The 18,113-nt window shown below is 40.5% G+C and overlaps 1 protein-coding gene across 3 annotated transcripts in view; it reads right to left on the reverse strand.

The window, feature by feature from the left end:
- Positions 1–4,526: 4,526 nt before the first annotated feature.
- The window catches only part of TPST1 (tyrosylprotein sulfotransferase 1), a 116,279-nt gene continuing 102,692 nt past the window's right edge, over positions 4,527–18,113 (reverse strand). Inside the window, exons 4-6 of one of the 3 annotated variants that reach the window (XM_027526967.1) lie at positions 10,413–10,463; positions 7,435–7,481; positions 4,527–5,084 (exon numbers count right to left, since the gene is read on the reverse strand). In XM_027526967.1, coding sequence (XP_027382768.1) covers positions 7,464–7,481; positions 10,413–10,463 — 69 coding nt within the window. In that variant the 3' untranslated portion in view covers positions 4,527–5,084; positions 7,435–7,463. Of the gene's footprint in view, positions 5,085–7,434; positions 7,482–9,361; positions 10,062–10,412; positions 10,464–18,113 lie in introns of those variants that run through there. The other 2 variants (XM_027526966.1, XM_027526965.1) reach the window with 2 other exon arrangements.

Genomic DNA, 18,113 nt, shown 5'->3' on the forward strand with positions numbered 1-18,113 from the left:
AGTTTGAGTAAACTCTGGGAGTTGGTGATGGACAGGGAAGCCTGGCGTGTTGCAGTCCATGGGGTCTTAGAGTCGGACACAAATGAGAGACTGAACTGAACTGAATCCCTACACAAGAGAAATAGATCTAAGTGCATTGTGATCTTTTGCTCCATCTAAATGCCTTAATAGTTAATACCCAGCTTCATGTCTTTTTAGAAATTTTTCTTCTTTTTTATAAACACTTGTGTCAAGGGCTGAGTTTCAATAGACTGCAACAAGGGAGCTGCTTGTTATGTACAGAAATACCAAAGCTTCATTTCTAATTCAAGTCTCAGCCACTCATTTGTGACGAACAACCAATAGCCAAGACTTGATTATTAATTTTACTGATTTTTCATCAAAAGGAATGGCTAAATAAAGAGACATCAGAAAATAAGTGAATGGAAAGTTCCTGTTAAATCTAACTAGATGGCTTGTCTTGGGTAAGTCACAGTACTACTCTAGACCCCAGATTTTCTAAGATTAGGGCATTCAATCTCTTGATTTATTTCTTTTATAAAGCTCTCATTGTTTTTCACTTCTTTACTGAAAGTAATTCATGATGATTGTAGCATTTAGAAAACAGGGTTAAGCAGAAAGACAATAAAAATACCCACAACCCCACCACAAAGAGATGAGACTGTTAATGTCTTGGCACATGTCCTTTCTGTTGTCTTTCAATTTAGTGACTCCATTTAGTTTTCTATCCATCCTTTAAATAACAGAAGTGGGAGCAACCAAACAGCTTTGTGATTTCAAATTTTCACTTAATGTAATGTGAACATTTTTCCTTGTTATGAACATTTTCTACAGTATCATATTAGCTGAATATTGTTATGTGGATGTACCATAAATCATTTAACTAAACCTGCCTTTCATTAGTTTTCTTTTCCAGTTTTTTGTTTCTCTAAACTTCATTGCAGTGGACATCTTTGTGGGGAAACTTTTACACACATCTGTATTTCCGTATTTACTTTTCTGTACATTCAGCAGTTATTCCATGTTTGACCAACAGAGGGCATTTAGAGCTTCCATCTCAGAGAAAGGCCATAAAGCCATTTCTACCAGACATAACAAAATAGTGGTTTTCTTTGGAAGGAATGATGCTAAAGCTGAAACTCCAGTACTTTGGCCACCTCACGCGAAGAGTTGACTCATTGGAAAAGACTCTGATGCTGGGAGGGATTGGGGGCAAGAGGAGAAGGGGACGACAGAGGATGAGATGGCTGGATGGCATCACTGACTCGATGGACGTTGAGTCTGGGTGAACTCCGGGAGTTGGTGATGGACAGGGAGGCCTGGCGTGCTGCGATTCATGGGGTCGCAAAGAGTCGGACATGACTGAGCGACTGATCTGATCTGATCTGATTGTGAAAAATATAATTTTGGATGTCCAGTAATAATCAGCAAATTCCAAAGGGAGAATCAGTCATTTATTTTTATATATAACCAGAATTCCTCCCTGCAAAAACAAACAAACAAACAAAAAACCCTCAAATAGTGTGCTTTATTAAGACTTAAATCCAAAATGAATACAAATTATCTTTTTTGCCCAATTCAGAAAAGGAGAGCTCAGCTTTATGCAAAGACCTAAATTCCCCACAGAAGATAGTGATAAACAAGCAGGGAAGGGAGCTCAATGCCCAAAATATAGGTCTTGCCAGAGAAAAGCCCAGACAGCCCCAGGATCTGGAGGTCCCTAGGAAGACAAATTTGGGGGCAACATTGGAGTCCTGCCTAGACTATTACTTATCCATCACCTACCAGTCAGGTTGTGGTAGGTAATACTATAGGTTTTGTTAGCTAGAGCCCATTGTTTTATGTACATTCTTCTTGATTTTCACCAAGATCATAAAATTTACAAGGCAGCACTTCTTGGCACAATAATTATACCCAGCAAATGACTAAGTACAAGGGGGGTATTTAAATAGTTGTCACTCAGTGCTAATGACAAGTTTCTATTCTAGTAAAAAGATGATTATTGAGAGGCAGAGTGGTGGGTAAGGGTGTTGGCTCTAGAGCCAGGTTGCCTGTACTTGCATCCTGATTCCATCACTTACTAGCTGATCTGGAAAGCTAGTACTGCCTCCTGACCCAGTGTCTGTGAAAATGCTGCTGCTGCGGCTAAGTTGCTTCAGTCGTGTCCGACTCTGTGCAACCCCATAGACGGCAGCCCACAAGGCTCCCCCGTCCCTGGGATTCTCCAGGCAAGAACACTGGAGTGGGTTGCCATTTCTTTCTCCAATGCATGAAAGTAAAAAGTGAAAGTGAAGTTGCTCAGTCGTGTCCGACTCTTCGCGACCCCATGGACTGCAGCCTACCAGGCTCCTCCGTCCATGGGATTTTCCAGGCAAGAGTACTGGAGTGGGGTGCCATTGCCTTCTCCACTGTGAAAATGCAGGTAGAAATAATACCTACCTCTGGTGTGATTTTGAGAATTAAATGAGTTTAGACACACGCATTCAGGCACAGGGCTTGGACCATGAGAAGTTCTCGATAAATGTTTCTAGAGTGATTATGAGCCTTAGTGATTACTAAGATTTTTTTCCTCTCATTTTGAAATTCTATGACTCGTCATGGATGCTGCTCTCTCCAAGCTCCTCAGACACTGAGGACCCTGGCCTCTCCCTGGCTCCACAGGTTCACCTGATGGCTGCAGCCACGGCTTTGCTGGCCCCAAGCAGCTCTCTGATCTTCACAGGTGACAGACACATCTTCCCCTGGTCCCTCACCCGGTTACCTCTTTTTAAATTTTACTCCACATGTCTTTCATTTGTTCAACAGGAGTTCCATTTAATTCCATCGAATCATAACATTTCACAAACAGTCATCTTCATAGGGGTGCTCTAAGATGTCCCATGGAACAGAAATGCTTTCCTTTACAGGGCTCAAAAGAAATGTGCTCAGATGGGAAAATCAGGCTTTGTGAAGGAAGGAATGTCAATGGGGATGCAGACACCATAGCATCTGCTTCTCTGGGCCACTTGTGCAGTGGTTCTTCTTTCCTGAGCCAGCCGTTTTGTGCAATTGTTCCTTTTCCTATTCCAATACAATCCCAATCATGAAGGTGGAGTCTCCAGAGCTGGGCAGCCATAGGGAATAAAAATCTTTATGTTTACCTGCTGCTGCTGCTGCTAAGTCACTTCAGTTGTGTCCAACTCTGTGTAACCCCATAGACGGCTCCAGGCAAGAACACTGGAGTGGGGTTGCCATTTCCTTCTCCAATGCATGAAAGTGAAAAGTGAAAGTGAAGTCACTCAGTCATGTCCGACTCTTCGAGACCCCATGGACTGCAGCCCACCAGGCTCCTCCGTCCATGGGATTTTCCAGGCAAGAGTACTGGAATGGGGTGCCATCGCCTTCTCCATATGTTCACCTAGGGCTGAGTATTGGAGTCAGGCTGGGCTATAGTTTACAAATGTCCTTGCCTCCCATTCTAATAGGCTCTGGAAGGGTGTGTGACCTCCTCCCTACAATGCTGGTAACATAAGACTAATACAGGAAATAAGGAAAAAACAAAAACACGAATTACATTATGCTAAAGCTGATTTTATTGCTTTCTGGAGGCTGGAGCAGTAACTAGAGCAGTAACAAGCAATGGGACTTAAGACAGCTGAGCCCATAACAGAGCTGGGATTTCCCAGGGAGACAGGAGAGGGATTGGGTTTCTGGGCATCTGAGAGCAGCAGAAAATAGTGTAAGGGCCCAGGGAGGAAGTGTACTGTTCACAAGGGGTGCCAAGGCCACACTGTGGAGGCAGAACAGTTCAGATGTCATGTGTGAGGCATTAGAGAATCAAAGGTTTTTGAACAAAAGAGTGACTTAAGACACAGTGCTGAACAAAGGACTGCTCTGGCAGCAGGATTCATTTTCAGTTGAAGGGGACAGGGCTAGGGGAGTGGAGCAGAAAGAAGGATTGTAGGGTCAGGCTTGAAACCATGTCCGTGGCACTAGCTGAGGGGCCTCGCGTAAATGACTTGACTAGGCCAGCCTCTGTTTCTTCATCTGAAACTGATATGTTAGAGGCTTCTGGGAAGATTAATCATTTACCAAATATTTTACTAGGTTCTTACAATGTGCCAGACATTTTGCTAGGTGTCAGGGGTACAAAAATGGACACAAAAAGACACATCTCTGCCTTCTAGGATCTTACCATCTAATGTAAGAGACAATTTAAGAAGTCAAGAAACATTAAAAACTGCAAATTAAAAACACTGCAAAGTGTGATAAGATTATATTGTGAATGAGGTTGGCAGAAAGGGCATCAGGGGAAGTCTCTCTGAAATTAGACTTTATGGACACCAGACAATTGAGAAGGAAACAAAAGAACAGGATTCTGAGACAAAAGGATGGTAGTGGGTCTCTCTGAAATAAATTACAGCAAAAACTCCACTCAGAATATCTGAAATACAGCAACTGAAGAAACTTTGGTTTCTTAGATCATCATCTGATATGTCTTATTGCTTCTCTAAAATCACGGCAATGAAAACATGTAAACTAGCAGACTGCTTCACATTTAAAGCTTTTATTTTGAAAAATAAAATACAAAAGTCATCAAGTTGTAAATGTATGTGGTAATTCAACTTCTCAGAAACAATACAATGAATTATTTAAATAATTAAGACATTTAACATTATCCACACATCAAACATTTCAACAGGTACGAGTGTTCTACAAAACATTAGAACATGTACAGACAACCTAGTCCAAGATGAAACTGCCCAATTTTGCTTACAGGATCCCATTTTTAAACCTTCCCCTTGAAAACAAAGTTTGGACTCTGGTAAGAAAAGATGAGGGCCAGAGCAGTTTTAACAGAAAGCACACATCCCAGCTGGGTTCCTTCTCCGCAGGGCTGTGCATGTAATTAGGATCGAGAGCGCTGTACATGGGAAGCAGGTCACTCAGGAGGGTCCTAACGTGTGCTGACATCCCACCCTCTCGGGGGAAGGAGACCAGCAAATAAGCAGGAGATGTAGGCATGCTACATACACTCCACTCATTTCAGCAGGGGACAGCCAGTCCTAGAAACTTCTCTGTGGCCAAAAAGGCAGCAGTCTTCCCTAGGGCAGACAAACAGAATGCATTAGAGGTGTGTACTCTAATCTCACTTTGTTCTTCCCTGCACGACACCACTTCCTTTCCAGCTGTGAGCCCAGCACAGCAGGGGAGACAAGCAGGGGGATGGACCACTGAGAACAGCTGCTTCAGAAGGACTACTGGAGAGGCACACTCTCCCTCAGTTTGGGATGCTTTTAGCTGCCTGCCAGGAGCTTTGATATGCAAAACAAAAGGATGGAAGCCAAAGCAAGGGCTGTTCCTGCCCACTTCCAAATGACTGAAACTGTCGTCTGCAACTGAAGCAACTCTGGGGGCATTTGACAGGGATGTCAAATGTCCAGGGGTTGAATGCTGACTGTTTAATATCAAAAGGTGGATACTGAGGTTCTTTAAAGCAAACTTTAGGAGATACACTGACTGCTGTTCATACACCAAAGGGATCCCAAAGACAAGATGAAAGACTATGATTTGTCTTGAGATACCTTGGTGTCTTCCTAGCTTCTCCTGAGTTCTTCTCTCATTGCATGAGGGCCACTACAGGCCTCGACAAGCAAACAGGATGTATTGCTGCTGTAGTGGTAACTCAAAGCTGGAGTCATCTGACCTGTAAAACAGCTGGTAGATAATGCATCCCTGTATGAATGTTTCCAGGAAGGAATTCATCTATACTTTTTTTTTTGGCTGCACTGCGTCTTAGTTGTCGCACGTGGGATCTTTAGTTGTAGCATTTGAACTTTCGAACTCAGTGGCGGCATGTGGGATCTAGTTCCCTGACCAGGGATTGAACCTGGGCCCCCTGTGTTGGGAGCATGGAGTCTTAGCCACTGGACCACCAGAGAAGTCTCTCATCTATACTTTTGAAAATATTTTGAATAAACAAAATTACACAAGGCCTGATAAATGCTGCTATACCTGTATGCCCACTGAGTATGAATAGTATAAATTCATTATCATTGGTAATTTTGACATGGTATAGCAGTATTCACTTTTTTCTATCTGTAATCTATTAATACACAGCACGTCATAAAAGTTTCTTATTCAGACTGAATTTTCAATCTCAGTTTTCTCATCAGTAGAACAGAAAAAATACCACCTACTTGCCAGACTTGAATGAAATCATTCATATATATGTGTGTGCATATATATATATGAATAATTCATAGATCTTAAAGATATCATTCATCATATATTATTTATATACTATATATATGTGATGCTTGGTATTTCATGCCTGGTATGGAGTACACAGTCAATACATGGCTATTATATAAAGTAAAAACAGAACAGCAAACAAAACTATGACAAAAATTAGATTTTAATGAAAGCTTTTCAAGTTCCAAATGGTTGTAATGGTCCCCAACCTTTTTGGCACCAGGGACCTCAACAAGCAAATAAGGGACTGGTTTCATGGAAGATAATTTATCAATGGACCAGGGATGGGGGATGGTTTGGAGATGATTCAAGCACATTACATTTACTGTGCACTCCATTTCTATTATTATTGCATCAGCCCCATCGCAGATCATCAGGCATTAGATCCCAGAGGCTGGGGACCCCTGGTCTACAACATAACCACATTATTCAGACCAAAATGGAATCTTAAAATCTGGAGAGTGGTGTGAGGTCTGAACAGCCATGTCAGGGGGTCTAGGTTCAGAACCAGCTTTGCCACTGGAATCCAAGACATGTACCTGATGATCACTCGGATAGAAAGGAGGCCAAGAAGGCCTGCCCCACACTGTAGCCCTTAACTACAAGACAACATGGCTTATAAACATATAACACCATAATGCATTAACATCAGCAAGGGCAGACTTGAAAAACCAACCAAGCAACTCCCAAAAGTATTAGTGCAAAATGTTGGCACATGCCGCACACAGAGGAAGCAACATGGGTGGCGAAAGAATCCCTGGCTGGACGTCAGAAGACGGTGCTCATTACCACTGGGTTCTTCCGACCTGTGATGTGACCTTGACCGATAATCTGGTCTCTCTAGGATCAGTTTCCTTATCAGAAAACAGGTGGTTGAGGGTGTTTCTTCAGCTAAAATATTTTACCATTTAACACCCCTCCTCATACTGAAAATAACAACTAACACTGAGTGCTCGCCGTGTGTCAGGCTTCTGGCAGACATTACTATGGTTCATTCTACCAATCTCTTATTTACATTGTCCTCACTTTACAAATGAAGAAACTAAGACACACAGAAGTTAAGTAGTCTGCTCAGTGCCAAACACAGTCAAGATTCCAATCCAGGTGAACGGACTTCAGAGCTGTGCTCCCCACCCCACTGCGCTGCCTCCTACGAGAATGAAACCCAAAGGTCCAGGCCAGCAGTGTCCCCAACCTCACCTCATGTATGTAAGAGGTTTCTGGCTCTGCTACTCCACCTGCTCAGACTGTGGAAGGAAGCAAAAGATGTTTTAAAGTCGGTCAGCATGAGAAATGACTGCTCTTGTTGAAATATCAGATGTAGCTTGCAGGCTCTGATTAGACTTCTTAATGAATTCTGTCTGCTACTGCTGACAGTAAAGAAGACTGGCTTTTGTCTCTGGTTCTTAGTAGGGAGACTAAACCCTGGGAATTTTCCAGGTAACATGAATGTCTTTGTTATTTATGAGCCCCTTAGATTATACCTGAGTGTCTGCTAAGAGATAAGATGACTCAGTATGAGGGCTGATCACAAGGAAGACCAACCTGTGATTTGAGGGCTGGGGCCCTGACCCAGCCCAGCTTCTGGGTAGGGGACTTTGGGGATTGAGTTCAATTCTACGACAGTGAGTCAATCATGCCTATGTAATTAGACTTCAACAAAAACTCTGGATGCTGAAGTTCAGTGGAGCACCCTGGTTGGTGAACACATGGATGTGCTGTGAGGGAGACGTACCCGCCCACCTCGGAGAAGGGCACAGAAGCTCTGAGCCTGAGACTTTCCCAGACCTTGTCTTATGTGTTTCTTCATTTGGTTGGTCTTGACTTGTTTCCTTTATAGTAAAACTATAATCTTTTTTGTTGTTGTTTTTCCACACTGCAAGGCTTGTGTAATCTTAGTTCCCAGACCAGGGATCGAACCTGGGTCCCTGGCAGTGGAATCGTTGAGTCCTAACCACTGGAATGCCAGGGAATTTCCAAAACTGTAACCTTAAGTACAGTGCTTTCTTGAGTTCTATGAGAATTCTAACTAAAGATCAAATGTGAGGGTTCTGTGGACTTCAGTTTTCTCTTTATTAGGAGTTAAATCAAAGCCTTTTATAGGCTCTAAGTACCTATGTGATGCATTAAATGAAACTAACCTGAACAGGGGGCTTGAAGTGCCCATATTAAGCCTTTTACTCTATTTTTTGTTATCTTTTCCTTATTTATTACAGAAATTCTCTATACTGATGAATCCTTTGTTTCAAAATATTCTTCTACTTAAGGTGTACTTTTTTATATGATGCTTTCTAATAAGTAAACATTCTCAATTTTAATGTAGTCCAACTTATCCATTTTAAAATTAATGATTAGTAGTTTTTATAATGTTTAAGAAATCTTTCCCTCTTAAGGTCATAAAGATATTCTCTATTGCCTCCTAAACACTTTATTATTTTGCCTTTCACATTGAGTTCTATAATCAACCTGGAAAGGATTTTTATGTATGCTGTGAATCAGGGCTGTCCCATTAATTTCAGTCTCAAAGTCCCTTTCTTGACTCCTTCAGATTTATTACACAAAACAGCCTTTGGATTGGACATTTCTTTAAGAGTGCCTCTTGGATTATTCTCTGGCTCCAGCTGCCATAGCCTGTAAGTGACCACTTGTTCATGAATTCATCCAGGTTTCTGGTGCACCTTGCCCAGCCAAGGCTCAGGGCCCCTGTGCCCCCTTGTTGCAAAAGTTGACCAAAGTCTTTGGATAGACCAGGAGTCCCCTTGAGAAGATCTCTTTTCCCTCTGACTCTTGAGGACACATTCCAATTTCTCACACATAAAAGTAATTCAGTAGACAGTTGTTGAATAAATTAAATGAATGGATGGATGGATTAAAATTAAATATTTGTTAATAACCATATACCATCAGAGAAGGCAATGGCACCCCACTCCAGTATTCCTGCCTGGAAAATCCATGGACAGAGGAGCCTGGTAGGCTGCAGTCCATGGGGTCGCTAAGAGTCGTACATAACTGAGCGACTTCAGTTTCAGTTTTCACTTTCATGCATTGGAGAAGGAAATGGCAACCCACTCCAGTATTCTTGCCTGGAGAAACCCAGGGACGGGGCAGCCTGGTGGGCTGCTGTCTATGGGGTCACACAGAGTCGGACATAACTGAAGCAACTTAGCATAGCATATACCATGAAAGTAGTTTAAAATACTCAAGTAATATGTATCAATTATTAATGGCTGTTTTAAGACAAGGATCTGAGAAGACAGAGTTTTCAACCTTGGTTGAGATACAGCTACTCTTAGAGAAAAGCCTGTTTACTCTAGTCTTGCTTCAGGCAATACGACTTCATACAGTCTGTGAGGTTCCCCTCAACAACCCAGATCTGGAACACTTTTAGCGACTGAATTCAGTGCTGGGTCCTCATTTCCTATTAACAAGCTAATTGCTGTAAGTAGCAACCTGGAAGCAACATGCATTATCACCATGCTGGACAGGGACGTTTTCTCTCGGCTCAGGCAATAGTCACTGACTTCTTCCTATGACTACACAGGAATGGCAGGAGATACGCTCTCGCAGGACACTCTGGGCTACTCTACATCTGTTGGCCATAACATCACCTATTCCTCTTCAACTCAAGAAACAATATTGGAATCCAAGAGAGTGATAGTGTAACATGACAAGGAGATCTCTGGATCTGCTTTAATTTTTTTAAAAAGTAAAAGTTATAAGCTTCAAACTCACATCACCCACTCCCAGCTTGGTGAACTTGGTAGCTGAAGGCCAATGGCAGTGTGTAACATGTATTCATAAGTCTTCCAGGCTCCAAATGAGGAAAACTAAAAGGCAATGATGTACATGTAATACGAACAAAGGGTGGCTGTACATTATTATTTCAAGTAAGGTGTCAGAAGCCTGGAGCAGACTCACCAAGGCAGGTTCCTTATTTGTGGGATGCTGTGTGGTTTGTGAGTGACCTCAAGCAATCAGATTTTAGTTATCAATAAATTATTTCCCTAGCTTTAGAAGACACTGAGCCCTCTGAAATTGAGATTATGTTAAGTGATTGTCAACAATTACCAGGAGCCAGTCTTTCTACCCCCAGCATATATCATTATCTCATTGAGAGGATGACTTCAATGCAAGAGCCCATTTATTATTACACCAAGAGGAGGAAGCAGATACAGTACCTGAGGTTTTTCTTTAAGAAATTCAGGAAGCTGAAATTCTCCTTTATAGACCTAGAAAAAAAATAAAAGCCAAGTATAAGTTTAAGGAAATATTCACTGTCATCATCGCTTTGGGAAGCTTGCATTGCCTGATGGTGGGTGGGTTCACTGCTTCATTCTTGGTGAGTTTTGGAATAGGAAGGAAGTCTGTCAGTTCAAGAGCTGCCAGAGTTGAGGACTGAGTGAAATTTCTATTCACTCTGACCCCACCTGCTCTACTCTTCCCTAGGTGCTCCCAAATATGGGCTGCCTGGGAGAAGGCTTAGAGTCTCTGAAGAAGAAAGAAAAGAATCCTAATATTCCAAGTTCCAATTATTTTATTAATAGCTGAGAAAGTAAGCCCTTGGCCATTTCTCTCCAGCATCCAACAAAGAATTCACATAATTTAGGAACAGGTTCCTCTTGATTTCCTTCTGAAATCTCCAGCTTTACTTTTCTTAATGTACCCAATATTCTCATAGTAATTTGAATACTAGGTGGTTCTTAAAATGATATATACTTTTAACCTCATGAAATCTTATAATTAAAAACTTGCACTTTTCAATATGTAAAGTTATGTTTCTAAAAGCAGCAATAATTAGGGAATAGTTTTTAAAAAGATGTGTAGGATCTTTACATAGGAAACCATAAAATATTATTGACAGAAATCAAAGACCAGATAGGCACATCACTTTCAGGGATTGTAACATTCAATATAATAAAGCTGTCCATTCTCCTCACAGGATTTCCAATAAAAACTCTAGCATGCTTTTTGGGGGAAGAAGGAGGGGTAATTTCAAGCTGATTATAAAAGTTTTGTGGAAATGCATAGGGTCAAAAATTATCAAGGTAATCTTAAAAAGAACAAGGTGGAAGGACTTATTCTAAAATATATTAAGACATTATTGAAAGTGAAGTTGCTCAGTCGTGTCCGACTCTTTGTGACCCCATGGACTGTAGCCTACCAGGTTCCACCATCCATGGGATTTTACAGGCAAGAATACTGGACTGGGTTGCCATTTCCTTCTCCAGATCTTCCCAACCAAGGGATTGAACCCAGTTCTCCTGCACTGTAGGCAGACACTTTACTGTCTGAGCCACCAGGGAAGTTAAGACATTATTTTCAGCTATAATTAAGTTACATTAAACATACAAAAGAAGCAGGGAAAGTAGAAAAAGTAGAAGCAGTAAAAGTTTTTCTTTTCTTGGGCTCCAAAATTACTGAGGATGGTGACTGCAGCCATGAAATTAGAAGACATTTGCTTCTTGGAAGGAAAGCTATGACAAACCAGACAGCGTATTAAAAAGCAAAGACACAGTCAAAGCTATGGTTTTTCTAGTAGTCATGTAGGGATGTGAGAGTTGTACCATAAAAAGGTTGAGTGCTAAAGAATTGATGTTTTTGAATTGTGGTACTAGAGAAGACTCTTGAGAGTCCCTTGGACTGCAAGGAGATCAAACCAGTCAATCCTAAAGGAAATCAGCTCTGAATCAGTGGAAGGACTAATGGTGAAACTGAAGCTCCAATACACTGGCCACCTGATGCAAAGAGTTGACTCACTGGAAAAGACCCTGATGCTGGGAAAGACTGAAGGCAAAAGAAGAGGGAGGCAGAGGATGAGATGGTTAGATAGCATCACCAACTCAACAGACATGAACTTGAGCAAACTCCAGGAGAGAGTGGAGGACAGGGAAGCCTGGTGTGCTGCAGTCCATGGGGTTGCAAAGAGTTAGACACAACTTGGCAACTGAACAACAACAAAACATACAAAAAACACATACATACAAAAAATATACCTATAATCAAGACAGTAAGGTTTTGGCACAAAGACAGACACATATATTAATGAAACAGAATGAAGAATCCAGAAACAGACCCTCATTTACAGATAAATGGTTTATGACAAAGGTGGCCCTGCAGAGCAGTGCAGTTAGAATGAACAAATAAATGTGTTTATGTATATAATGATATACTATCCTGAAGTTTTAGAAATGAACTAATACTATACCAACAACCTAGATGAATCCCAATACATAATGATGAGAAAAGAGCCAGATCTCCAAAAAATAATATAACATGTGTCTCCATTAAAGTTTTTTAATATTTATTTATTTGGCTGCACTGAGTCTTAGTTGTGTCATGCGGGATCTTTCAGTTGTGGGGCATGGATTCTCTAGTTGTGGCATGCAGGCTTAGTTGCTCTAAGGCATGTGGGATCTTAGTTCCCCAACCAGGGATCAAACTCGTGTCCCCTACATTGCAAGGCAGATTCTCAACCACTGGACCACCAGGCAAGTTCCTCAATTTAAAACCTTTAAAGCTCAAAACCAGGCAAAGCAACTCTGATGTTAGAAATAAGGATAGTGTTTACTGTGGGGAAGAGTGGGGTGGCAGAGCTTGGGAAGAAGGATGAGAGAAGCTTGTAGGGTGCTGATGATTTTCTGTCTTGATATGGGTAGTGATTATAAACATGTGTGCATTTTGTGAATATTTACTGAGCTGTGGTTTGTATACTTTTCTGTATATATACTATACTTCAAAAAAAAAAAAAACTGAACAAATTAAGCCAGTAGCTTAAGAATTTACTAGGCTTGCTCTTTCACACACACACAATTTATTTAAGTGCAAAGATGTCTCTTTCAACACTGTCAACAATGGCAAAAAATTGGGAACTATTCATGTTAATCAAGTGAGGAAGGTTTCCATCAGCAAGAGCTTTGATAACTGTTGAGAAACTATAGAAAGAAACTATGGATTGTTACTGAGAAGAGTCAGTGGGTAGCACCTCTGAGCACAGAACAACCTTTTAAATGGTGAATACTAAAGCCTACTAACTTAAAGGATTTCACTTGGGTATAAGATGACTTTCACTTCTAAAAGTAGCAGTATGCCTTCTGAGACTCAGAGAATGGATGTACTTTTTTCCTGTCTCTTCCTCTGCAATTTCTAAAACCTAGTCTATTCTTTAGGGTCTCTGCTACAGTCCTAGGAAGCCTAAATTAAAGCACAAAGAGACTTGATATTTCTTTAGCAATGCATCACACTGGAAACTGAGGTAGGTGTGCAGGATAACAACAGTGCAGCTGCTAGGAGGGTCTCAAAAGCTGCCTCCATCTCCTTCATATCTTCAAACAGTCCCAGGTCACTGGAGAGCTGGTCTAACTGCTCTCCAAAGAATCTACATGTAAGAATCCTATTTGCTTTACCCCAGCCTCAGAGTCCAGAGATTGTTCCAGTTCTGTTCATTTCCCCCTAGTTTTACTGAGATACAACTGACATATAACACTGTATTACTGCTCCAGCCTTCTGACATAGTAAGTGTCTATATCATGCTAACACTGACTTCACGGTGCTTCTGTCTACTATCTGTGGGGCAAGCAGACACTATATCAAAACAGGGGCTCAAGTTATCAGAATAGGTTTTTTGTTTTTGCTTTTTACAAGATTCTCAAGTCTTTCCTTCTCCCTCTATTCAGAGAACTGAGTCCGAAGCCCCCCTCTCCAAGCCCTGGGCATAAGCTGCTCAGGCTTAAGGTCCTGCACCCTGGGTCCTTTATGAACCAAAACCAGCATGTTTGCTCCAGTACCCCTTCCACTGTTAGCGGGTTTGGTCCCTAACAAACTTTTTTTATATTCCTCACATCCTCTCAGGAACCGAGTCTTCTTTCTCTCAGCCTCTTCTGCTAGAATTCAAGTAGAAGGTGCAACACAAGCCCACAGCGTCAAATGGCTAGTCAGTGGCAGAATGAGGCTCAGAAGTCCCCAGCTCAGCACTCTCCCTTTATACTACGCTCTGCATCTTATTACTATTGGAAAATTCTTATCGTTAAATTCTTCCTTCTCTTTTTGGTTTGTTGTAAAAACCAGCAAGACATAACAGAAAATATGAGTGGGAATATTAAATATTATAAGTGTCTTCCAGGAATCAATACGTTCAGAGAGGTAAGGCTCATATGAAAGGGGAAAAAAACACACCAAAACCCTAAATATGTGATATCGCAATTTAATAAAAAAAACAAAAAGGGGTCAGGATAAGACATCAAACAAAAGGCTCAATCAACAAATAAGTGGGAAACTGTGTCTCCTCATTATCCTTTAGGGAAAAAAATGCTTCAAAAGTTAGGAGCTATGGTACTGACAGAAGTTAGGAACTTTCTATTGACCAAGCAATTTCTATTTAGTGCAGGAAACCAAGTACAGAATCACTTATAAAAACAGCGAAGTTAGAAATGGAATTTCCTCTGGCTAAAGGAATAGTGTTTCTGGACATTCTATCCTCTGGTACTAATGAACTGAGGATTTTACTAGACAGAAATGAGCTAGGTACACAGAATCTAAACGTTCCTAGAGAACCCTCCCACCTCAAGCTCTGCAAAACAAGGAGACAAAAGTAGGCTTCTGATTTAGAGGGTGCACTGGAAATAAAAATAACAACAGCAGGCAAATTTGATTTTCTCTGCATCAGGTTGGTGCTGAGCATGCGTTTCATGTTTCCCCTTATCTAATCCCACAGTCCTCTGAGGGAGGTATTATTCTCTTTTTACAGATGAAGTAACTGTGAGGCACAGAGACATTAATTTGTCCATTGTAGTAAAATGGCAAGTTACTAAATACCATGATTGAACTTCCATTTTAAAAGGGTCATCTTAATTGCTCTGTTAGTCTGCAGAGGATAAAGGACAGAGTCTGGAGCAACAGCAGTAATCTAGACAGGACAGGGAGGTGGTGGTGGAGGTGGTGCAAAGCAGTACCTTTGTGGATTTTCCCCCCTAATTATATCTAGATATCCTAATAGACTAGATGTGGAAAGATAAAGAGCAGAAGGGAGTCAAGGATGACAAAGTTTTTGGCTTAAGCAACTACCAACTGGAAATATGAAGTTGCCATCAACTCAGCTGGGAAAGGTTCTGGGATATAACAGATTTTCAGGGGTTTAATTTGGAAATGTTAAGCTTGAGACATCTACTGGACAATACATGAAAATGTCAAGTAGTCAGAAATACAAATCTAGGATTCATGGAAGAGGTCTGTGCTGGGATATATAAATTTGAGAATCATCAACTTATAGATGGTATTTAAAACTTGATACCTGATGAGATGACCTAGGTGCTCAGGGTAGAGAGAGGGAGCAGAGGGCTTAACACTGAAGCATGGAGGTATTCCAACATTAAGAGGTCGAGGAGAAGAGGGAGAACCAGCAAAGACTGAGAAGAGGCCACCAATGACAGAGAAGGAAAATTTTAAAAAGTGGTATTTAGAAGTCAAGTGACTCTGACTAATGTCAGATTCAAATTCGTGGAGTGAGGTATCACCAACTCCGTTATAAGCAAACCCTTCAGTTGTGGATCACCTAGAGTACAAAGCTAGAGAAGAGAAGAGAAGTTATCTAAGCTGCCTGTGAAGCTTCAAAAACCCAAGAAAGAAGAGGTTCTGAATACTGACTGAAGTAAGCAATGCATCTTCTTGTTATTTGTCCTCAGGCCACTTTCCATTTTCTTACAAGATTAATTAGAAGCTGACCAGCCATGCCCAGTACCACTTCACCTGCTACCACAGCCTCACCTATAGTAATAGTTTACAATTAAGACGTAAACAGAAGTCTCCATGGAGCTAAAATGGATGTCATTAACATACCTGCAGACTGAAGATTGAGTCTTCTATTTAATTGAGTCTTTTAGGTCCCTTTTCCTTTATACACATTTTTAACCATCACAAGTTATCTGGTTTCAACCTATAGCAATCAGATACAGCAAACAGGAAGGTAATGGGCAAGTACTGATAACTGAGAAGTGACAAATGAAACAAAGGAAGACACAGAAATTGTAAAAGGCAGATAGGAAGCCTTGAGTTCTTTAAGAAAGGGACCCACAGTTCCATATCCTATATAAAGAGAGGATGGGCATTTTCTAATACAAACAGTAATTTCCTTTGGATGAAATAAAAATTCAAATTATGATCAATAATTTACGTAAGAAGGTAATGAAATAAATCATCAAAATGCAGAGGAATTCTACATCAAAATATTAAGGTTTGGTCCTAAATGAGACACATCTACCCAGAAACCTGACTTTCTAGAATGATGGGTTCCCCAAGGATCTCAGACAGTCAAGCGTCTACAATTTACAGGAAAAGGTGGCAGACATGTTATGAGGCCTAATTCTGAATCTGGCTTGATCTTATGGAGAATATGAAACTATTTCTAAATTATTTTCATGCTAAAAGTGTTTGTGGCCACATTCCCTGATGATCCCTGTGTCTGGTATTTAAGACCTATGTAATTCCCTTCCTTTAAGTGTGAGTTGGACCTAGTGACTAGATTCTAACAACTAGAATATGGCAAAAGTGATGAATGTTATTTCTGAGATTAGGTCACAAAAGTCTGTTTCTTCTGGCTTGGGTACTCAAGATGAACAATGACTTAACTCAAAACATTCTTTCAAAATAAGAAAATTTTAAACAACGTCCAGAAACACATACTAATGACCATACTACATGCACTGCAGATTTTAAAGTGCTACTTTTGCTCATTGTTTTCTTCAAAGTGTGTGCATGTATATACACATATGTGTATACATACACACACATTCCAAGGGTTAAAAGATTAGTCTTATAACCTCTGGTTATGAATTCAAATTTCACTGTAAGCTCAAATCTAATTTATTCCTCCTTTCTGCCTTCTTCCTTCTTTCCATCCTCTTTCCAAGAGCGCTCAAGTGCACAGAATTGGATTACTTCTTAGTTAACGACAAACTTTCACCATTGGTCCATGCATGGCCCGCTATTTATTTTGTTATGCAGTTCACTATTTTTAATAATATAAAGAGCATTTCCCCTCAAGAAACAATGTTAGTTTCACATGCAGAGAAAACACAACTCCAGCCAGATATGATAATGCAGAAAGGAATCTAGATTTTGAAATTTACATCTTTAATCCCACTGGGCTCTTCTGGCCCACTAGAGACTTATTATCGCTAAAATACAAACATGAAACAGCTGATAACATGCATGTTTACATATTCTCATTTGTCTTAAAAGTATTCTGGCAGCTTTGCAAACCTCAGACTGGGTTTCTGCAGCATTCAACAATTGTGTGTTACAAACAATGGACAAGTGCTATTAGTACATTCCCTATATCAAGAAGAAATATATTCATCAGTTCATAAGCATCATCTACTCCTCCAAAAAGGTTTTTAAGAAAAAGTGTATTGACTTTTGGGTGAGGCTGGACAAGATGAATCGGAACGTAAATTGAATTGGGAACGTGTAATAAATGTGACATAGGAACCTCTATAAGAAAGCAGTATAAATAGAGCAAACTTAGCATCAGGGGATTGATATCCAGGGGAGAAAAGTTTAACATGCAGGATGATTAAGAAACTGTATTTTACCATGGGATACTTACCAGGCAAGAATGAATACATCTCTATTCAAAGGTAAACGTGTTGAACATAATTTTCAGTAACACTGAAGGGCAGTTAATACACACAGGTACAGTCAATAATAATTTTATCAATTTCCTTTCACTGGGGTGCTTTTTCCTTCTTTTCTCAAACTAGGAACTTTTAACTTATCCTTTAAACATGACAATCCAGTAGAGCCAGTTCTGTGTTCACATAGCATCCCAAATGCCTTAAATTTATGGCAGTTATCATGTTGAACTACAGTTAGTTACACATCTATTT

This window comes from Bos indicus x Bos taurus, chromosome 25 (assembly GCF_003369695.1).
Source record: "Bos indicus x Bos taurus breed Angus x Brahman F1 hybrid chromosome 25, Bos_hybrid_MaternalHap_v2.0, whole genome shotgun sequence".
Lineage (NCBI taxonomy): Eukaryota > Metazoa > Chordata > Mammalia > Artiodactyla > Bovidae > Bos > Bos indicus x Bos taurus.